General features: G+C 46.1%; 1 protein-coding gene across 1 annotated transcript; it reads right to left on the bottom strand.

Moving 5' to 3' along the window:
• On the bottom strand, positions 1-23035 carry FYB2 (FYN binding protein 2). Its single transcript, XM_074152535.1, has 18 exons — positions 23027-23035; positions 18896-19649; positions 17723-17917; positions 16600-16633; positions 13028-13116; positions 12228-12256; positions 10929-10960; positions 9984-10068; positions 9486-9639; positions 7645-7771; positions 7503-7546; positions 7130-7199; positions 5077-5160; positions 3729-3757; positions 2881-2941; positions 2230-2322; positions 549-633; positions 1-243 (listed from the first exon to the last, which is right to left on the bottom strand). Exons 1-18 carry the CDS (start codon positions 23033-23035, stop codon positions 1-3), a joined length of 2217 nt encoding a protein of 738 aa, XP_074008636.1.
• Between the last annotated feature and the right edge of the window lie 943 nt (positions 23036-23978).

Here is a 23978-nt window from a genome sequence, read left to right on the forward strand (position 1 = left end):
CTAAGCACAAAGAACATACTGTTGCTTGCCCCTCAAAATTGGATTGAGAAGTGACCACCCATGCCAGAGGCTTTCTGCAAACTCACATCTGCCCTCCGAATTGCGGCAAATCACTGCGTTGCCCTCCGTGACATCAATAACATCCAGCTGCTCTCCAGCTGTGAGAGGGAGATCAACGCTCCTCTTACTGAGGACCGAACACTCGGCAGTGGCTGTGTTGATGACATTGATGTCCTTATCATACTGCAGAGAAGAAATAAAAAGCACAAGTTAATTCTAGACTCGTGTGCAATGTCTTTAAGGGCAGTGGGGAGGGATAGAGAGATCTCAGAATGGGTTGCGAGGCTTCACTTGGGGCTGAAGAGGGGGGAAAAAGCCAGCAACACGCCTGATGAAGACCTCAGATTAGGGGAGAAGGCAGCAGGTCAGTTGGACATCTCTTCCAGCCTAGATAAGGACCAACAACTTTCCACCATGCATCTCTTAAGCATGATACATGGCTGCTTTCCTCCTCTGACACAGCTAATTCTCTAAAGAGAGACACATACCATAAACGTTTCTCTAAAAATCTTCTCTTCTTTTTCCATCTTCTTGCTTTTTTCTGCATTACTCTTCTTGACTTTGAAGATCTTTCTGCATTGAGAGAGAGAGACATACACTTCTGAGCTCCATTCGTATAACCCCTGGGAAATGCAACCCAGAGTTTTAAGTCTTTAAGTCTTGCCTGCAGTGAACTCTTGGAAAAGCAAAGCACACCATTCGCATCTCTATTTTTCATAAAACAATGAATATACAACTCGAACCTCTTGGTGAGCACAACTTGAGCCATTTTGTATCTCCATTTGGAATAACTGTTTTCTCTGTAAGCAGCGTGGGAACAAACAAACTCTCAATCAGGTGTTTCAAATCAGTCGTGTTTTTTGTTAACAATTCACTTTTCCCCCAGCAATTTGTCTCCTTCTGGTTTTATTTATATTCAGACATAAAGGGTCCCCAGATAACTCTCATTCCGAGTCATTTATAGAAGTGGGGCTTGACACAGCTCTCCAGATTTTTGTTGCTTTTTGAGCACATGGAGGAGAAAGTCACCCAAGTAGATATTTGTATGGCACTGTAAAGTGAAAACCAAGCTCTTATAAGCAGCTCAAGGGGAGCAATGGCCATCCGTGCTGGGGCATCCTCTGAGTATGGAGATGCCACTCTTTCTGGTTTGTATGTGAAATCCCATCTATGACATTCATTTTAAAACTAAGACAGGAAAAAAATCCCAAACAAACAAAAGGCACCCACTTGCAATGAATTATTCACCCCCGGCTAACTTTTGTGCACTTAAAATTAAGAGGAAGGGAAACAAGAGCTGAAATTCAGGAATTTTAAGCTGTGAAGAGATTCCTCCTTGGCAGTCTCAGCCTGCAGGACCTGTGATCTCTAAGGAACAGATGAAATTGCATCGGCTTCCTGACAGTCTCTAAAATTACACACATGACTCTGCACAACACAACAAGCGGTGTGTGAGCAACCCCATGCAGTAACTCTGTGGTAAGAATCCATAAAATAGGTCTCTGATTTGCATTTGTTTGAAGTCCCGGGTACTGGGTCATGAAAAACCTCATTGCAATGCACATTTTTCTGCTCTAAAATGGAAATGAAAATTCCTATTTCCACGTGAATTTTTGCAGCACCGGTGACAAAAAAGTTTTAATTTTGCTTTTATGCACAAATGCTACAGCAAAAGGCAATGCAATAAACCCAACTGGAAAAAGAAGACCCAAGAAATCAATACTTAAAACAAGGCCAAGGGGAACACACAGGCAATTACTACACTGTGTAAAGGGCTTCCAAACACAGTGCTCTTGCCAAAATAGCAATAACTGATCCACAGAGATCAAATATTAAATTAAGGCACAATTAAAGAAGGAATGGGAGTGACCAGGGCAGCAAAGCAGCCAAATATATATCAGGTAGCGTCTTTTTGTGTCGGCTAAGTGAGAAGACACGATACAACTTCAGGATGAGACCCTCAGGGTATCCCCCGCTTGCATACAGCTCAGATCCAGGAGTTTGTTTTGCCCTCAAGATATTTTCTGCAAAGTTTCCTGAGAGCTGAGTTCAAAGGGAAAGGACCCTGGAGCAGCAGCCTACACTAAACCTGTGCGCAATCAGGGGCATCCCATTCCTGCAAATGACTTAGAGATGCGTACAAAGTTAGACAACATGGGAAACCAAGACCTTTCCACATCATCGCTGCTTTTCCTTTGGTCCTTATCCTCTTTCGCCATCAGAAATTTCGGCATCCAGGTTTTGTACTTGTCATCCTTCTCTCTGAGAGGAGGGGAAAGAGTCACACAGAAATTCAAGATTTTCCAGCAGACTGTGTCCCTTCCCCAAACCCATGTACCTACAAAGTTGTGATTTTTCTCCCTGTCTACCCCCACAAACCACCACTGAAACAGAAACACTTGCTGCGATTTATACCAGCACATGCTGCCGCCACAATCATCTGGCAGCAAGACATTGAGACATGCTGTTCCTATTAAAAGTAATTTTTCTGACAAGGAGCTTGCCAGGACAGGGCTGATTATTGGGTCTGGGGGCTGGAGTTTTCCTTCCTTAGGAAAGCTATCTGAATTTTCACATGTTTCAGGGAGCAGCTCTCTCCTTTTCACGTCTCTTGCACTAACTAGGTAACATTGAAGAAACATTTTGCGGGATGCTCCTTGCCAAATCAAACACACATGGGAAGGGCACCTGGACTGAGTCCCGACCAGCTCATGACCCACGGTGGCTTGCAGTACTGCAGGCTCCCCAGGGCACAGGTTTGTGCCAAGAAGAACATCTCCTTGGCCCAAGGCCAGCTCCAGGAGAGGGCACTCTCCTCACCTCAGCTCTCTCTGCCCCATCTCGACATCGTCGTACACCGTATCCTCCTGGGAAACAGCTGCTGTCAACCAAAATGCAACAGAGAAAATTATTAGGAGATGTCATTCGGAGCCTGGTACTCAAAGGGATGGATTACAGAGGAAAATTGGGGCTGGTGCTAATCGCTCAATCCAAAGGGGCCAAGGCAATGTAAAAGGAAGATCCTTGGGACTCTGAAAACCAGCCAAAACACCAGCACAAGGCAGGATTCTTGGGTTTGTTAGTTGTGTTTGTGGGCAGTTTTCTGCATGGGTTTGGCCATCCATCTCCAGGAATGGAGCAGAAGCAGCAGCAAAGCCCCCAAATTCACACTGGAGCCAGCACCCAGGCAGGGTTTCCATCCTGAGGACATAGGTTCCTTCACTCCAGCACCTTCTCAAGGCTGGATTAGCGGGGACAGTTTTTGCGTCCACCCCCATTAACACAAGGCATGAACTTGTGTCTCCAGCAGGCAGCGATAAGCAGTACAGTTTTATAGAGAGCTGATGGAGCGCAGTTGGCTGTTGAACACCACCACCAGCCTGGAAGCAGTGGCTCGGCGTGGATCACTTCGCACGATGCTTTCCTAAATATATTCAGATCTGCAAGAGGAATGCTCCTCTTCAAAGAAAACCACCCAAATATATGCAAAAAACCCACCCTCAAATGAAGCACAAATGTCTATCAAGTCTTCAAAGTTCATGCTGTCACATTACATGATTTTGAGAAAGGCACGATGCTTAAAGTTGTTTTTCCTTCATTTAATACATTTGCCTCTTCATACACACACACGCAAATCCCCAAGAGCCAGATACATGCACGTTGCTTACCTAAATTTGATATTGAGACGGAAAACAATCTGTGGATAGAAAGAGGCTTTTAGAAACAAATTTGCCCATCAGCATCACCCAAAAAGCCATGAGCACCAACAAGGTGGCAGCATGCAGTGCTCACAGCTGAAGCGATGGAGGCAGGTCTAGGTGCCACCGTGACACCAACCACGTTTGCCAGAATTACATCCCTTGCTAAATAAGCATCTTCATCCTCTGGCACCAACAAGACCCATGTGTTGTTCGTCAAGCAGGTTATGAAAGATCTACATCACATCCAAAGAACAGTCCAAATGGGCAAAAGCACCCTCCTCCTGCCCACTCCTACACCCCTTCCCAATAGCTGGAGGGTCGGTGGACAGTTGGTAACTGTAGTCAGTAGTAATTCTCTCTTGTAGTCTGCCAATATCATGGGTTGCCCAGCAATTTAAATGTGGCAATGACTGTAGATATCTGAGATGCTTTCAGGAGCTTTAAGGGTTCTTTGCGACAAGACAATGTTATGAAACTTGGTGACTCCTTCCCTATAATGATATTTAGCAGTGATGCAGGAAGGAGTCACTGACATAGCAGAGTACCTAGCATGAAAAGATTTTTAAGTAAAACAAACCTTCCTCAGATAAAAGAGGAAAGGGTTAATCTGGAATTTCCAAAGAAATAAGTAGTAGCAGCATTTTCCTGGCCTTCAGGCACTGCGCTCAGGCTGAGGCACATGCTGGTAGCCGTGGAGGACGGGCTCTGCCGGCAGCTACTGTGCCCTTGAGGAAAAGGCTGTTTCCATGGAACCTTAACCAGGATTTTGAACATTAAAGTAAGAATACCTGAAAGGGCACTATAGGAAGTTATTCAATATCCTCTTTCCTAACTTGTTAGACTACAAACTCAAGAGACTACAAACTTCAGCAGATGCTGTGGCCAGATTGACTATAAATGGTACTTTGAATAAAAAAAACCTCAACCCTTAGGAGCCACATCAGAAGCCTTTGCCAAATCCTGGCCCACAGGTCTAGGCAGCAGCTGTCACATTTCTATGTTTCCTTGTGTAGCTGCATCATGCCAAGGTATCAGGAAGATTCCAAAGGCAACAGAAAGCCTATGAAAACTTGGATGCTTCTGTAGGACCAACTGCTGTAGTTTCCTCATGCCAGAGACTTTGGAGAAGCTGCACAGATTGACTAATGGCCACAACTGCCACAGCAGCTCCTAACGAGTTGATAGAAGCCCTTTTGGCATAACTTTCCAGTTAAAGCTGTATTCCTTACTCCTAGACCTCCTACTCTCAAATTATGGCAAAAAGGAACGCTCAGGTTCGGAGGGGGAAGGGGTTGGACAACCATGGTTTTCTTACCTGAAGTTTTCCTTGAGCTTGGTATTCTTCAGCTTCAACTTTTCAATCTTAAACAAGTGTCCAAATCTCTTTTGCTTTTCTGTTCTGTCCAAAAGAGAAACAGATTTTAAACTAAAGAGGCACCAGGCACTGAAGTACATGAGAGCTGAAATGTTCATAGCCCCAGAGATCCTGAAGCAGGTAAGCAGGTCAGCAGACCTTAAAACTCATCTTAGCAGTATGGCTTAAGCCTTAACAGCATCATGTGGATGAACGATGGATTCAACAGGATAGGCACCAACACAGCAAAAGGTGCTTAATTATAAAGTCCAACCCCGAACCTTTGCTTAGCTTTACACTTTTCTGTGTTAACTGAAGTTGTCCTCCTGTGACCCAACAACTACAGATTGATCCAGGTTTATTTGGAGTAAAAAATCCTGATGAAAGGGACAAAAATTCCCCAGAAACATGCAGTGCGCATTAAAGGAGGACATCAGGAGCATCTGTCTGTGCCACCCTTCATCACACATTTCTATCGTGTGTGCTCTTAAGAAGGACATTCCACTACACACACTCTTTTCTGAAACTTATGGGGGCTTGCAAAGCTACACAGAGATTTTATAATGAAGTATCTGCAAAGAACCACGGTCCTCACATGGGGAACATTACCCATGCGCAAGTACTATTAAAAATATTTTATGTGTATCAGCACTTCTAAGCCTGCATGTGGGATCAATAGAAAGATTCCATAAAAACTGGTTTGGGGACTAAGACACTGACCTCTGAACCCCACGCGTTTGGTCCCAACCCTAGTTTTGTGATGAAGTTCCCTTGCAAACCCAGCAAGATGTACTCCTCCTCTGTGAATTAGCAATAGAGTTTAATTTCTACTGCTGTTCAGCAGCATTGTGCAGAGAGAAGAGTCTTGGATATGCTTCCCGGTGGGTGTGGGACAGGCATGGTTGGCCCAGGAGCCAGATGCAGATGCCAACACACTACCCACTGACTGAAAAAGCTTCTGCGCCTCCACCACTAAACTCCCACGGACAATTTGCAGAGAAATGACACTTTGACCTTTTAATAAGTGCCCAGCCACCTCTGGGGTTTCAGGTTCCCAGTCCTTTTCCCCTCTCCAACACACACAGGCTCTACATGGACACATCAGCTAGACTTGAATCCAGATGCAAGCCAGTACGAGTCTCACATCCGTAAAGGGAAAAGCAGCTGTACAGCAACACCTTATTATTCCTCCCACACCGCTCCTTAGAAGAGAGCCACCAGGTGCACTCGGAGCAGTTGTGTGCACCATCCCCAGCCCATATGCCGTTCCCAAAGGCTGTCTCTATTTCTTACAAAGGGATGCAGGAAATCTTTTACTGCGTGAGGGCAGGGAACCACACAAAGCTAATAAGTAAAAACACAACTGACTTCACGTTTCACCTCTTAATCCATTTAGGAAGCTCAGACAACGTATAAACCTGAGGCTGCAAAACTCATTGCTTTTATAACACACCCTGTGGAAGCAAAGATGTTGAGAAGATATATAAAAAAGAGCAGGTTGCAAGTTAGTTACAGCATGTCAGCTGCAGGCACTAGCTCACTGCTTGGGCTCCTTTCAGCTTTCCAAACTTCTGTGATCTGAAATGTGAGCATTTTGTCCCTTTTTTCGAGGGGATGATGCCCCCATTTGTCCCTTGGGCATTACCTCTTTTGGCACACACAAAAAAAAAGGTGCAATTTCTCAGCTACAACCGAGCAACACTTTTGATCAAGAGAAGGGTGGCAAGATTGTCCTTTGTGTTTTATGCAAGCAGAGGTCTGTAAGGGGAGTACAAGCTCTAATAGAAAGGCCTCACTGCTTAGGGGGGTTAATTTTGATAAATATTTTTTACTTCCTAAGTGTCAGCCACAGGGGAAAGAGGGAGGAAGAGAGGGAAGAAACCCACCCATACAATGACTTCTCTGCCATTGCATTAGGAAAAAAAAGAAAACAGCTTCCAGCCACTACCTGGCATGTGAATTCAATGACTTATGGTCAGTATTTCAAAATATAGGCTAAGAAATTGCAACTTACTCTGGTTTTGCTGGATTATCACCCCCAATGTCAACATCTTCATATGTTTCTTCATAGCTGTTTCCTGAAACTTCAAACCAAGGCATGCTATTATCACAAACCACGTTCAGTAGCGACGAGGTGAGGTTTGCTGGACAAATTGCACCCAGGCCATTCCATTTTACTCTTATAGAGGCTTCAAGGTTGCTCAAATGAATTCCGTGCTAGAAACATGTATCGCTCCCCACTGGTTTTAATGGGAATTTAGAGCAACCAGGCCAGAAGGAGACGCTATACATATTGAAAGTTAAATTAAGCTATTCACATCATCTCCCAGAGACCATCCCAAATTAAAAGCAGCTCCCGTTTGAGCTCCCCCATGTGCTGCACTTACTGCTGGCTGATGCAAACTGACTTGAGGCATCTGATGCTTGGCTGCTAAAAGACAGAAATATCACATGGGGATGTGCTGCAGTGTAGTTTTAGAAGACATTTTGTAGATAAATCCATTGCAAAGATCCTAGGTCCATACTTACAGTCTATCTTGCATTTCCCCAACGTCATCATATATATCCTCTGGTGCCTGCAGAGATGGCAAAATCGTTTGGTTCAAGGCTGTTCCTTCCACCCCTGGCTTTGGAGCATCAGCGTACACATAGGGCACTGGAAACAAGAAAGGACCTTTGCTTTAGAAGCTTTTCCGAGGAACTTCTCTCAGGGCAAGGATGATTGTTGAGGATAACAGTTGATGCCACAACAAGTAAGAGCCCGCAGACATACTTTCCATTCCAGGAGACCTTGAAAGTCTCTGCTCTGATCCACATTTAGAGAGAAAAAGCATTTAACTTTAAAACATTTTAAAATTTTAAAATATTTTAGGTTTCAAAAAATTAAAACCATCCATCAATATTCTCAGTGTGGCAGCTGAGACCCAAATGCTCCTCACCAGAAAACATCCCAAGAGACTTTTCATGGATGTTTGCAGAGTGACTGAAGGGAGGGAGGGCTTAGCATCATTGGTAGAGATGCTAAGATCCAAATAACAGACCAGTCCATTGGGAATACACCTGTAAATCAACATCTCGGAAAGGAGACAAGGAGAGAGAATATCCCAGAGATGTGATTCACCAAGGGCTGGAATAGAGCATGAAGGCTGCACCTCATGAGGTGAGAAAAAAATTATTACTGGAGGTATCTGTTAAGTGGCAATATTAAATCCTTAAAACTGGTTTAAGAGAGTTGGGATAATGCAGAAATACAGCCACACAAATACAAGCAGATAGTGTTTCTGAATGAACACAGGCGTACCAGAAACACACACCGTCACGATATGGTCTAGTTAATGACCAAAATTTCTGCAAAACATCCAAACCCCCATGAAGAAGAAAAGGTGGGGGGAGGAAGGGGAACAACCAAACAGTTCTCTGCATCAGCCTCTCTGGTGAAGCTATAGCAGAAGGCTCACCATGAGCACTTAAAAAAAAAAAAATCCCAACAGAAATTACCTCCAGCTGTTCAAAGGTCAAGCAAACCAGCAAGATTTCTTACAAAAACAGACACCAACCAAACCAGAAAATTATTATGAAGTGATTTAAAATAAAATTAAAAAAAACCCAAACAACCAAGGACCACACCAATAACAACCACCACAGTCAATTTACACTTCCTCCTTCACACTCCTGGTCTGTCCACAGAGCCCATCAGAGCTACTTTTCTCTCTTCCATCCTTGAATTGCTGCCATATTGCACTAACGGCTTGCAGAGGCAGGAGTAAGCCTTTGCAGAAGAGAACCTATGCACGCTTATACCTGAAGTTGCAAAATAGTGTTTACAGAGGAGACGTGACTGGGTTTAACTGTGCGGCTAAGGTGTATATTACCAGCTCTGGACCTTAAATCAGAGCATCGTGTCAGAAGGAGCCCAAATTCAGAAAAAGGCTCACTGGAACTATTAAGAAGAGAGAGCGAGGAGACATCATCCATCTTAATAAGGGACAAGGGGAGATTTCAGGCCCTCATCCTGATCACGTGTATTTCTACCACAAGCCTCAGCCAAACCCTTTTCTGAGACTCAATAAATTATGAGAAGCGGAGGAGAGGGATTTCAGCTCTCTCGGATAAGGGCAATCTGCTGGAAAAACAAACACCTCGGTTTGAGTTACGCAGATGGTTAACCAACTTAGGAAGCTATTTGCAAAGCCAAAATAAATGATTCAGACCAGAATACAAATGCACATGCAACCTTTTGCCCTGGTTTAATGAAATTGGTTCAAGAGTTGCGTCCAAATTTAACATTATTTCCCATATGGAAGAGACATTTGGGCAACAGATGGGACTGAGGATTGAGGAAACACTCAACAGTGCAATGACATACTCACAGAACTCTGCTCCGTCTTTTGCCAGCCCTTGTGGGGTTGGGGGCTTTGCAGTCTGGGTACTGGTCACATACTGCTTCCCGTGTGGCACCTTCATCCCACCTCTACCATCTTCCTTGGTTTGGCTGATGGGAGATACGTATTCATTTCCACCTGTCTGAGATCAGGCATTTGATTTGGTCAATACAGTCTTTAGAAACAGCTTTCTAATGTAAGTTAACATAATTTACACATGTACGTCTATAAGAATATGTTACCTTTCTATGGAATTAAAACAGTTTCATGCCCTTTTGCATCAGGGATTTCTGGTAGATATATGTGTTGCTTGGCAGCACTACCTGCCTTTTAGGTGGTAGCAGTTGAACAATGAGCAGGCAAAAGGGAAGGCAGAAAAAAAAAGTGATTTGGGACTCAAATTTCAACTGTTTCCCAAAGAAAAGGAGGATAGAAGAAGAGACATCTTACTGTTAATTACTAAAAGTAATCTCAAGGATACCATACCTTGAAAATTTTCTTTCCTTCCTGTTTCTCTCTTTCAAGACTTGGTTTTTCCTCTTTTTCATCCTCTATTATAGTTCTTCCAGGACTGAAAATGTCAGAAATGAGAGACATCTCGGAACAGAGACATTTTAGCGAACTCACAGACAGACACATTGCTTTATGACTGTGCCCAAATAAGCAGCTCATTTTCCATCTGAATGAGGTAGATGCCAAAAAGGCCACCAGTACTAAAAGTAAGGGCAATTCCAAATGTAAAGGCCACTGTTTATTTGGGTAATAGCAATCACCCTCAGAAAAGAGACAAACTAAGATGATTGTTTTCCAGTACCAGGAATGGACAAGCTGGATCCATTTGCCACTGGGGGCACCTGGCTCACAAAATGTGCCTCTCACCACACTATATTGCAATTTAGGGAAGAAGATACAGCAATGGGAGGCAGAACACAATACCTTTTTTCCAGCATCACAACATTTCCCATTGAGGTGACCCCCTTTTATCATATGATTCATCCCCATCGAAAAAACTGCCTTCAGCCAGTGAGAGTAATTATACACTGCAGGGAGTTTGAAATGTGACATTTATAGCATGAAATTCAGTGTGGACCTTGCCTTTACCACAGCTTTGGACCTGGAACCTGGTGTCCCAGTATGAGAGCCTCACACCTCTCCCTTCTTATACTGAGAGAGTTCAGGTTTCAGTAGGAAAAGACAATGCATTTTTTGTGTGCCAGAGGAAAGAAGAAAATCTCCCTTCCAGATATGCTTTACAATGAAAACAATCTTAGAAACCACGAGTGCTGACACAGGAGAGCATCATTGTCTACATTGTCCTGGTTGTGAAATATATGAAATTTCTTTCTATTTACTGAGTGTTACTATATTCTAACCCTAACCTGGGTTAGTTGCGGGGTTAGAAGAAGCTTGAGAGAAAGGAAAGGAAATTACCTGGATTTGGCAAAGAAAAAAGTCTTCTGTTTCTAGAATAAAGAAGAGGAAAGCCTTCAGCCACTGTGTTTTTCTCAACAGTCAAGCTTTTATACAAGGCCTCAACTGTCATCTCGTATTTAAAGATACATTTCTTTAGAAAGCCCAGAAGCATTTTACGTTTGGAATAGTCATCAGACAAGGATACTTCCTCTACTTTGCAGGACAGGGGATACACATATTGACAAACTATATAAGGATAATGTAACAGTGCAAGGGATCAGGCCAATGAAGCTACTGGTCAGAATGAAAGCAATTACAAGTTGGAGAGCTTACAGAAGAGGAGGAAGGTGTTTTTTTATTAAATAAAGATTTTTCCAACCATAAAATAAGACTAGAGCCAAGCCAGAGAACCTCTCTGGAAATCATGCACAGATAAGTGCATTTGGAAACCTGTGCTATTTCCTGGACAATTTGATTGCTTTGCAAGTCAGGACTTGAAAGTGGAGTTTGACGTTTTCCAATGAGTAGTTTACCCTCTGTTATCACGGCCAGAACTGATAACGAGTACATGATCATCTCCTGGCATGAGGTGACGTGTTCTCTCAGCCCAGCTACCCCCTGTGAGCCTGGCCATGCAGCCAAGCAGGTCTTCTCTGGGGACATCTGTAGCAAGTCCTGCCCTGTGCAATGCACTAGCCTGCCTTCACTGCAGGGCATCTCCACCGCCAAGGTGACTGCCATCCCCTTTGTAGCCAGGGTAAAATGAAAAGGGCCAGGTCATAGTTTGCAGCAGAGATATCCCTGCAGCAAGGGATGAAAACCCCTACAGTCGTGCCCACAACAGTCGCCCTTGCTTACGAGCCAAAGCTTGAAGTGTGCTGCCGTGAAAAGGAATCTGGCTCAATTTTGCTTTTATGCCTTCACAGAGGGATTACCATCACCAGTCCACTTTCGACAGGAAATTCCAGAACATTTCAGTGGATTTTTCCTCCAAGAATTCATGATCTTGACATCGGTGGTTGACACTTACTTGGTCTACCACCAACGTCCAGATGGTGCTATCACTTTCTTACATGTTTGCAGAGGAAGTCAAGGAAACGGACTCTCTCCCCCAGTGTGTTTGGAAACCCCATTAGTCCCTGTGTTCCCTCTGAAATTACTTATTTATTTCTTGAGAGTCTTCACAGACAACACAACACATAAAGAAATACTCGGCAGGTAAGAAATACAGATATTAAAAATTTCTAAGGTAGGAAAGCACTCTATACATGGTACAGTCAAGCCTAAAAGATCAAAACCAGCTGTGAGGAGACTTACCTTGTATTCTTGAGGCTCTTCCTTAGGTACTAGAAAAGATATTTGTGAACAAATATTACTTTTTAGTCTACATTAAAGTCACTGCACTTTAAGTTGCAAAACCCAACTTTAGCCCACACGCTCAGCATCCAGGCACACATTCACCACGGTACATTCACCATGTCCTACTGCCCAGGGTCCTTCAATTTGCTATTTGAATGTTGGCTTACGTTCAGAGGACTGCAGCATCGAGCTTGGCTGGCCACAGTTTTCATAGCCCTTGGGGCAAACCCTAAAGGGCTGTGGTGGCCCCCCCCAAGGAAGTTTCTTTGCTCCTGTTCCAATGGGAGAGAAAGGCAATGCACAAGGCAGAAACAAACCTCCCCAAAAAGGGAAACTTTGAAAAAAGTAAAAGCAGAGCAGTGGCAACTCTGATAGAGAAAATTATACTGGGAAGAAGCAGTGATGGAGATGGAAAAGCTTTGTACCCTGAAAAAAAAAAATATATATTTCCAAGAAGATACTGAGGTTTGCCTCACTATTTTCTTTCTTTTCTACATGGGTAGCATCTCAATTTTTCCCCACTGCAATTTTACACTGAGCACCATCTCACCACCAAAATGGTGGTTCTTTTTTGTCCGTGCCCCAAAGTCCTCACACTGTGACAGTGCACAGAGGGACAATACAGTCAGTCATCTTTGGTCACCCCTACCAATGTGCAGCTGCTCTTCTCATCTCGAATAAACTATATTATTTCCTTTTTTAAAGGCTCTATCCCAGACAGCATGTAATTCATCTCACAATTTTGCCTTATAAAGTACCTTCAATGACACACAAGGTTGTGGCGTCCCCAGACTGATTCAGGTACATTGAGGTTTCTTCATAATTATTCTGCTCTTCAAGTTGAGCACTGAGAAGATGAGAGAAAAGAGAAAAGAGGCATTTTTTTCTGGTCCTTTTAGAAGTCTGAAAAAAAAAAAATCCATCTTAAGGACAAGGAATTCAAGTGCTTTGATACTGAGCCTACAAGAAAGCAAAGTGAAATCAGGAACTCCTTGGAGGGAGAGGACACCTGTGCCAGACGCAGGGTTCGGCCGAGCCTCCCCCCAACGCCACACCCCCAGTGCTTTTCCTCTGGGAGAACAGGCAGCATTTATAGGGCTCATAGCACATCAGGGCACTTCATACTGGGATTTTGGGCTTCTGCCTACAGTGATCCCTCAAGTAGAAACAGAACAAAAAGTCCAAGGAAATCAGAGTGCAGCACTTTTCAAACCTACCACAGCTACTTAAAAATTAGTAACGACCCAGTTGCACTGTTTGGTGTGCTGTTTCTCATTTCAGGAACCAGGAAGGGGAAAATTCAGATATCAGAGGGTACATATAAAGGTCCTGCTCCTGAGCTTATTAAGTGGCACGCTGCATGCCCACACGGCGAGTGGCACTTGCCAGCCATGGGGGGAGGCAAGGTGTCACAGCCCCAAGTATTGGGCTGCCCAGCCCAGTCCCCATCTCCTCATTTTCCGTTTTTCTTTCCTCCTCTGGAAATTCAAATTAGATTTGTTTGGGAATGGGTGCAGAGAGAAACCCAAGCTTTTCCAGAGGCAAAGCCCTGAGACTTCCCCTCCACCCACGGCAGCAGAGGTCTTGGCAGCTCGGGAGTGTACTGGGAAGCGGCAAACGCACAGGATGCAGCTTGCAAGACCTGCGGGGGACAGGGTGGTGAAAGAGCACCAGGAAGAGTTAGAGTGAGAATCTCCATCTTTTAACAGTGAATCTATAATAAACCTCAGGGAGGGCTTGGTTTTCCTTGAATCACCCTGCTGTCACAACTCGGTGTCAACAGGGTAAGGACTAAGTGGCTGTTGCAAACCGCAACAAGAGGAACAAGAAACTCAAGGTACAGTTTAACAGTAGTGAAATCAGAGTAAGAAACACCACCTAAAGTCAAGCAGAAGCTTGCACTAATGCCGAAGGCTGCCCCAGCCCCCTGCTCTCCCCTGCAGCGCCCCCAGCACTGGGGGCAGTGCCTGCTGGTTTGCTGGTCCCACAACATGTTTTGGACATATAAGTCCCACTGAAGGGGACACACATATACATATTGCATTAATACCACAAGCAGGTATTTTGTTCACAGTGTTATCACTTAAGGAAGAGGAGACCAGGAAAAGCCCTACCCTTCACTTCCCCAGCCCAACCCTGGGGATAAAACCTGGGATAAAATAACATCCTGAGAGCTTGGCTGGACACCAGACAGCCCTTTATATGTACCCCGGTGCTACAGTGGTCCTGAAGTACGGCTAAGTTGATGGATCCCTGACTAGCATCAGCGAAGGCAGCGTGTTTATCCCCAAACAAGGAATGAGAGCTCAAGATTAGTTGGCACAAACAACTATGTGAGTGTCTCTAAGAGACCAGACTTCATTACAGGTGAGGCTCCCTGGGCTTCAGGGAGGGGAATTTCTGCCCCCAGAAACCCATGATTTTGCTTTTGTGCTGGAATTCATTTAACTCACTTCCCCACTTATCACATGGTTAATATTTAACAAGTGACCTATTGTAAAGACCGTACCACAAGTATTAGAGGGAGATAGCTAATCTTGTAGCAAGATTAGGACAGCTTCCTCGTGGTGCATGACAGCTTTGGAGCTGGTTATTTTTTTGGCCAGTTCTTTTCTGACAAGTGCAGGCTAAAAGTTAAACAAAACACCAGCCAATGCTGGCAGGAACACCTCATGATGTGAAAAGCGCAACTTGCCGTGTCGTTAGCTGCAAGAGTTCATTGTTTGGGCACAGAAAGTATTTTGAGAATTCATCTCTTTTTGCTTTGGTTCAGCCACTCCTATTCCCATTTTCCCAGCTGTATATTCATGCATCTAAGACAAAACATATATATGAGTATTTCTTTCTCCATTTTTGCTGGTTTTGTGGCACAGAACCAGGACCACTACACAACCACCCATGGCAAATCAGAGACATACCAAAAAAAGTCAGGATCCCCTTGTATCCAAACCCAATTCTGTGCGCAAGATTTTTGAGCCGTTTCAGACACTTGCGGTATCAAAAGCTGAACCCATCAGCTCATGTCCTCTGGTGGGCAAGTTTGGACCACCACTCAATAAAAATCTCATTTCAGCATCTGGAGGCAGCTGAAGTCCTGGGGATGGGGAGGGAGGGCAGTGGCTGCACAAACACGCAGGAGGGCAGGCTCCTCCACTGCTGGCACAAAACCCCTCAACACCTGCTGTTTATGTCAGGGCTTTGTTTCAGTAACAGTTCTCAAAAGCATCTCTTTTCTAAAAACACCAAGCCTGAATACATGGAAAACAGGAAGGGAAAAACACACAATGGGCAGGTGCAAGCAAAGCACTGGCATGTTTTCCCTCCGACCAGTTAAACCAGACCAAATGACACATGGCAGGGCTCTCCATGCTGCTGAAAGAGCTCAGAGAAGAAAATGGGAAGGAAGTTTTCTACTTTAGGAGAAGGTCATCCCAGCCACGTAGGCTTGCATAATCCCCAAATCTGCAGCAAATCATTGCCTATGGGAGTAGGATGTTCCCTCCAGGCTGCTCAGGGATCATAGAATCAAAGAGTCGTTAAAGTTGGAAGCAACCTTAAAGATCATCAAGTTCCAACTCCCCTGCCATGGGCAGGGACACCTCCCACCAGACCAGGTTGCTCAAAGCCCCATCCAGCCTGGCCTTGAACACCTCCAGGGATGGGGCATCCACAGCTTCTCTGGGCAACCTGGGCCAGTGTCTCACCACCCTCACAGCAAAGAATTTCTTCCTGATATCTAGTCTAAATCTCCCCTCTTTCAGTTTAAAACTGTTACCCCTCGTCCTATAGCTCCACTCCCTGATAAAGAGTCCCTCCCCATCTCTTCTGTAGCCCCCTTTAGCTACTGGAAAGCTGCTAAAAGGTCTCCCCAGAGCCTTCCCTTCTCCAGCCTGAACAATCCCAACTGTCTCAGCCTGTCTTCATAGCAGAGGTGCTCCAGTCTCTGATCTTCTTTGTGGCCCTCCACTGGACTTGGCCCAACAGGTCCATGTCCTTCTTATGTTGGGGGCTCCAGAGCTGGACGCAGCACTGCAGGTGGGGTCTCACAAGAGCAGAATAGAGGGGCAGAATCACCTCCCTCGACCTGCTGGCCATGCTTCTTTTGATGCAGGATACAGTTGGCTTTCTGGGCTGTGAGCACACATTTCTGGGTCATGTTGAGCTTGTCATCAGCCAACACGCCCAAGTCCTCCTCAGGGCTGCTCTCAATCCATACTCCACCCAGCCTGTACTTGTGCTTGGGATTGCCCAAGCTTGGGGTGCTTCAGCATCGTGGGATGGAGATGCTCCTGTCGTCTACAACCGACATATTGCTGTGCCACACGCTCACCTTTCAGGAGTCAAGTAATCCTCTTCATCAGCAGCTGCACACAAACACACAGAGGATTAGCGTTTGAAGGCAAGACCACTCTCCTACAGAACATGGGCTGGAGCGATGGGGAGGTGTGACAGGGATAGTCCTTACTCGAGGCAACACGCCGCACACAAAGGCAGCCGTGAAATAAGATTGCCAGCAGAAACTAGGGATGTGGCTATGTTAATAAGTCATTATTTCATGTTTCCAGGCAACAACCTCAGGCTTTCTAGAGATCAATAAACGAGCAATATTGAGAGACGATGGAGACAATGACATATAAATATAACTAGTTTCCTCCATCAAATTAATATATTTAGAAAAGGCAGACGGATTAGAAAAGAGTTTCAGTGAAAGCCTCTCTGTTTGCCTCTTATTCTTATCAAGGCCAGGGCAGACCAATAAGCACTGGCACAGTAAAGCCAAAGAGAGTTTAGCCAAGCCCTTCTTAGAAAAGCAGCTCCCTTTGAATTTAGCAAAAGTTGGGCCTAAAGATCTGGCTATAATTAACCCTGTATCTATAAAGAAACACTATTTACCAGCTTAATAAGTGGTCCAGAATATCCTATTATGTAACATCAATAGGGTTTTATTATGGGAAACTGAACTTTTGCATTTCTTGATGTTGGAACATTTAACGACGTTGCCCTCCGTTGTATTTAAAACAGAAGGGGGGGGGGATTAGCAGACCAGTTTCTACCGATTTTATTGTGCCTTCCCACAGTTGTGTGCTGCAGAGTCAAGGCATTTCCCATTGAAGCGGAGTGATAAAGATCAGCTCGCCGCGGACGCAGCTGCTGTCGCTTTACAGCCAGCTGTAAACTGCTCACAACACACTGCAGTTGGGAGGAAAACGGGTTTCTGCACGGGGGATGACATCCAGCCTGGAAAACCAAAGCCCTTCTCCAGATTAAGAGCAAAAATCAGTCTCACTGAAACTGTTGGGCTCTTTGTAATGTTTGAGGAAAATGTTAGAAACAAGTAATAGCATCTTATTTCCATGTGCTTGGAAAGGTGGCTTTATGGATATCAATAAACTGGAAATTATTATTCACTTTCTGCAGAACAGGTTTGGGGAGAAAGACTTGAAATCTCTTACTTGTCTCATTTCCTCTGTGGACTGAAGGCATGGCGCTTCGGAAAGCACTGAGATCAAACTTTGGGGGTCTTGCTGGCTTCTCAGGGGCTGGACCCAGGGATTCAGCTGAAGGGAGAAGTTTAACTCTTGGCCACTTGCTCCCGGGGCTGTCAGACCATTTTCCTGCTCCAGGCTGGCAGAAGGGAGGCTCTGATTCTGCTCCAGAGAAGCACAAGGAAAGGCAGCAATTAGCTCTCGTTTAGGCAAAAAATGCATGTAGGATCATTAGTTGTTATACAGACATTTCTAACCAGCTCTGCTTCCTCCCAGTTTCAGTGTCCCCATTACACAGCAGGGCTCTTACCATGTTAGAATGGAAAAGTAAATGGAAACGTCCATTTTTACAGATTTTTACAAAGTTAACCATGTTGGGGCCTCAGCTCTCGACAGCTCCCTTCCTCTGGATTATAAAATACTAGCCTAATTTTCTGTACCGATAACAGTTTAATCTGCCAGGATTTAGTGGCATAGCTATTTTCCATACACAGCCTGAGCGAGGTGGCTTTCCAGGGTAAACAAAGACTTAATCTTTTCAGTGCCCCGTCACTTGGCGTGACGTCAGCAAGGAGAACTTCGCGGAATTTGAGTTTCCTAGCACCGGTTTCTGTAAGAAATACTGCAAGGCGAACACGCTCTCCAAGCTCAGCTACGACCTTTCGCAAAGCTGGGAGGGTGCAGAAGGGGAGTTCAGGTTTAAGCCATTTTAATTTGAACTAAGCTCTCTCTGCAGAAAAGCCAAGCCTTTATATGTCTGTGTGAAAACATAATAGCAGGTTATCGTCACATTTACTTTGTAATTGCAAAAGGCCAGAGCAGATCAAAACTGAAGATACTCCCCCGCCTTCACTCTTCATCTTACTCTCAAAATGTGGACAACGTCTTAAAGCGAGTTTTAAACAATTTGGTGGAGATGGGGAGCCCTCACCCTACCCAAGCTCAGCAGCACTAAGAGGCTTTTTTTTTTTATCTCCAGGACCTCCAGGGAAGGAAGGGAGCACTCCAATGAGCCAGTTTGGCCTCTTGTTTAAGGGTCCCCACTCATAACAGCTTTTCTCTTCAGCTGCTGTGTCCTGCACTTTCAGAGCACCTATACACATACGTGCTCCTATGCTCACTGAGTACAGCCTACTGTACCTTTCTGGCGCTGAGGTTGCTTTCTTGGTGGGGGATAACCCAGCTGGCAGAATGCAGTTGCCACCGCGCTCTCAGCAGCAGCTCCATCAGAGCCTCTGTGTCCTCCGGATGCCTGAGGACGAGCCAGCCCAACACCACGCAGAGCATCCTTCTTCTGGGCAGGCAGGTCCAGCATGGGCTTGCTTCCAGAGGGTTGAGTCCTGCCACCCGACGCAGTTGGAGCATGCATCACCCTCTGCTCCGGGCAAGGGTGCACATATAAGTTTGTTGCCCGTTGGGCTGGGAGTATTACATCTGCTTTCTCGCCACAGGATAAAGCATTTTCCCAGATCTTTAGGGCATGCTGGAAAGAATTTGGGAGCGAAGGGTCCTCTGGAGCTGTTTGGGCTGATCCTTGCCAATCAATGTAATAGGATGGCAGAGGCTTCTCTGGACCGTTCTTGGGAGAACTCAGCCCTTTCTCCGAGTTGTTGCCTTTCTGCTCTTCATTGTGCCCCGTTGGCTCCATGCAACCCAGCTTGGCTCGAGGCCATGCCAAGGGATTGCATTGGGTGAGTGCAGAGGGTTGGGAGGCAGGATGGACAGGTTCATCCTTGGGTTTTACTGCTATCACTTCTCTCTTACTCAGAGGCAGAGGGCCCGGCTTGGGTGCAATCTTAGGGGGAAGCTTCTTGCGTGGCTGCACCAGCTTGTTGGCCAAGTTGGAGTCATTTTGAAATTTTGCTCGTAGGGCTCCGATGTCGGTCACACCTTCCTGGGGGTGGGGGAAGAGAGGAGAGCACAAAACATGTGCTTTCAGAGGCAATTTATATGATCATGATCCTTTCAGAGAGAAAGAGGCCATAGACTCCACCCTGGTCACCAAGGATATGCAGAGCCTGGTGAAAATTTTGAAGCAGGTGAGGAGAATTAGCTCATTCAAATGATCCTCCAAAGGGTCACAAATCACTCCTGATAAAGGCAATAGAGCAGAGACAAGAGGGAAACACAGGAGCAAAGCATGGAAATGCAACCAAGAAGAGCCAGCAGGAACAGCAGAGATGGCTCCAGCCCCCCAACATCACCCTGTGTTGGAGAATCTCCTTCGGGAGGTCCTGGCAAACACTAAAATGAATGTTACAGCTTCCCAGCAGAGGTGTTGGCGATACTGCTTATGCACCTGCTGGGCAGGAAAGCTGTACTTTATTTTCAGTACACAAGCACCAGTCATAGGAGAGGCTGATGCTTCTCCAGAGATCCCCAGTCCATCCCCTGCCTCCTCTAGAAAATTTCACCATAGGAAGAGAAGCACCAACCATACTCCTTGGTGGGTTCCAAATGACCCCTGGGACAAAACCTTCTTCCTCCACCGTGTTGGTTCAGCTCAGTGTTCCCATGGCTCTTTGGATGCTTCTACCCTTGCTGTCATTCCCACCCCATGAAGCAGAGGACATACAAATCAAACATGCAGGACACAAGGACAGCAAGACCATCTCCCAGTCTAGGTGATGAATACAGGGCAAGATACTCAATTCCTCTCCCATGCAGTTACCAGACCCCAGGTTATATGTGATTTTGAACAAAGAGAGATAATCAGTGACAGCACAGTTTAAAAGGACACTTAGAGAACGTTTTGTTTCAGGCCTTTGTCCCCAGACATCTCACTATCCCATGCTGGAGAAAGGGGACCCCAGTTTTTGCCTGCAATATTGCAGCTTCAATTCAGCCCTGAACTGAACTAGGGAGAAAATATGAAGAAAAATTTATGAGCTACTCAAGTCCTTGAACTGCTCTATAAGTTTTTATATGCCATGATTACGTTAGGTGCACTACTCTGGCAGCTTAGTTTGGTGCGGAGAACTGTAAGGCTTCACGAGAACCTGTCTAATGAGGAAATTGGAAAAAATTATCTAGGACAGAACTTCGTTATTCTGAAAAAAGCCCCAGCCTTAAGTGTTAAGGCAGAACAGATGAATAGCATACTGAGGTTTTATTGCATTTAATTGCACGATTTATTAAACACTGACAATTTCTCTTGAATAACCCCTTTCACTGACTTTATTACTTTCACAGGGTAGCGCATGATGTAAAGAACCAACCCTTGGGGGAGAGGTTTGAATTGCTCCAATTATATTTCATATTAGTGGTCAGCAGCGTGATGCCGTGTAAGCTGCCCAGACAGTCTAATCTAGCGGCGAGCCGATGGGAAGGGGAGTTTTCAGAGGCATACGGAGGATGAATCAGATTTTGGAAAAAAAAAAATATAATCCCACATGTACCCGATCCCTCCAGCGATGCCAGACAGGAAATAAAGCAGCGAGGTGCCCTAATGCAATTGCTCCGAGTTTTCGCAAGTGCTGCAGCAACATTTGAAGAGTTCAGTGCCGTTTACCTCTCCTCACTGATTTTCTTTACTGTAGCGCATAGTCCCTCATCAGTCCCCTCGGGGACAAAGAAAACAGAAAAGAAAAAGTACCTGCATGGCTCAATGTGCCACGGGCGAGGCGGATTCCTGCGAAACAGGGTTTTCAGTCAGGCCACTCCCTGGCACTGGCGGTGACAGTCACTAGTTGGCACTACCTTTAATTAAAGAGGGATGGATACGAGCTTCCTTTTTTCCCCCCTCAAGTTGTTACTTCTCTTGCCTTGAAATGACAGCTTCAAATGATTTGCCTAATTAACAGGAAGGTTATCTGCACTCTCAGTGCCCTTCACTAGAACATAGTTTCCCCCAGTTTGCAGCCCGCTGGTATCTTGGTACTGATGCCACAAGCAGACCTGGTGTGGGAAGGACACATACATCCTGATGCTATTTTCCCCCAACAAAGCTCCCACAACCACCGTTTCCTTGCGGGGGGCTGAGCTTAGCAAGACCCTCCAAGGTGCAATGAGTTCTCCCGGCCTCTGAGGGGATGATTTTCCATCAGAGCTGGGACTGTTTCAAAGCACAGGCCCATCCGAGTGACTCTCCAGCTTGACCTGCCCGCTTTAAGCCAACTCAAGGCGATGGTCACCCTAAACACGGCGCCAAGTGGGTCGCAGGCATGTGAGACACACATGAAGCCCCAGTGCCCCACCAGGCCAGGGAAGATTTAGCGCAGTGGGGAGAGGCACTCCCCTGTAAATTAGACCAGTTGACAGGTTGGGAGAATACACTAATAAATTTAAAGGACTGCCAAGAGCTCACAATGTGCATTACAGCTACATCTGGCCAAATAATTCACTCTGAATAATAATACATTTGGCAAAAGCCCATGCAAGATGAGAGAGGGAGAGAATAAAAAAGAAACAAACTTCCACTGGCCGGAAAGCTATGAGCATTACAGAGTCAGGGGACAGCTAAACTTTCCATATTTTCTCCCTATAAATAAAATATTCTTCTAACATTAATATCATTCTAGGAAGCAGAATAAAGCTTAGCTTAAGCCTATGATAAGGATCCCTTTTAGAAAGACCAGCAGCTGGAGGTTTGTGCTGATACCAAAGACTGACCAAACTGAGTTCTCATTAATTTTCTGCATCTGCTTTTCTGAAACGAATCGACACCGGGAGAAAAAAACCCCACTCAAGATGTGGCATGCAGGCCAGCCGACAGGAAGCACGGCATGTTCCCCTCCCGAAATTTTTCTGGTTTCATCCACTCTTTTATCTTGATTTCCATAGGTGTTCCTGTGGGTAAATGTTTAATCAGCGCTGCCCTCTGCCCCGCAGCGGGGTGGCTGGAGCCGAGCCCAGGCACCTCGGGTACGCTGACGAGAGCACGCCATAGAGATCGTCTACTCATTAACCTGCCGGCTTCTCCCGGAAACAAATAAAAAAATTTTTTAAAAATCCACATCTACTTTTTGTTAAATCCAGAGGCAGCAACTGCAGCTCATTTCAGAGCGAGGGGAGAAGAAACCAGGCACCCCGAGCCTCTCAGCCCCTGCTCTGGGGCAGAAAAGCTGTCCCTTTGTGGTCCCCAACCAGAGCGGCATCAAGAGGGTGCACCTAACGGGGAGATAACAGCCCCAAAGCCACGAATCAGCAGCGGAAAATCAAGCAGCAAATATTTCACCCGGGGCTGGGGAAGGGAGGGAGGGTCGGGGCAGAGGAGACCGAGCAGCCCCTTGCCGGGGTGAGGGTGGAAAGGAGCAGCGCCCCAGCGGTTACCACGTCCATCCCTGCCGGTTCCAGCGGCTCAGCCCGGCGGCATGGTTCCCTGCCTCCCCGTCCGTCGCTCGTCCCTGCCGCCGCCGCACCGGGCGAGGCGGGGCGAGCCCGAAAACACACCTGGGCCAAGGCGTGGGTCTGCCCCCGGGGCGGGGAGAGCCTCACCCGGGCCGGGCCGGGCCGAGCCTGCGGGAGCACTGCCCTGCCCGGCCACGCTCCCGCCGCCCCACTCACGGCTTCCCCGAAGCGGGAGTGTCAACACCGCGACAGGCTTTGGATGGGCTCAGAAAGGGAAGAATCGGGTTTGGTTTGCTTTCTGAGGGAAGGAACGGCACTCCCCCGCCGCATGGGTGCCCCTACAGCAGCCATGTCCACAGGGTGGCCGGTTCTCAGGTCCTTTCTCACGCTTGGGCCAGCAAAGCCGAGGAGAGCAGAGGAGTCCCACCATGTCCAGCAGTAATCCTTACCCCCACCTCTTTGCAGGTCTCCCCGTGGGTAGCACCCATCCTCCTGCATCAGCTCAGCCTCCACCAGGCTCTTCCCCACGCCAGAGACCTCGGAGTGATTAAAACAGACATTTCCCCGGAGGAACCAAGTGTTTTCTTCATCTCTGGATAGCAGATCCCAGCAGAAACAGTCATCCTCGCTGAAGCCCGTACATATTCCCTGCATCCCTGGTGATGCAGCTCTTTTCATGGTGAGCTGTTTCTCAGAGTCCTAAGGACAGACCAGTTAAATTAGGGCAAACAAGACTTTTCCCATCACTGGATATTTCTGCCCTGGAGAACAGCCTGAAAAGATCTGTCCAAACATTGAGCCCATGTTGTTACGGAGCACGTCTCCCAGGAAAAGCAAGGCTGGTTAGCTTGGCAAGAAGTGAACTGAGAGCCCCAGGACTTTCTTTTTCCCTCCGTAACTGATCAAATATTATTTCATCTTTCCCTGCAGGAGC

This window comes from Numenius arquata, chromosome 8, assembly GCF_964106895.1.
Source record: "Numenius arquata chromosome 8, bNumArq3.hap1.1, whole genome shotgun sequence".
NCBI lineage: Eukaryota > Metazoa > Chordata > Aves > Charadriiformes > Scolopacidae > Numenius > Numenius arquata.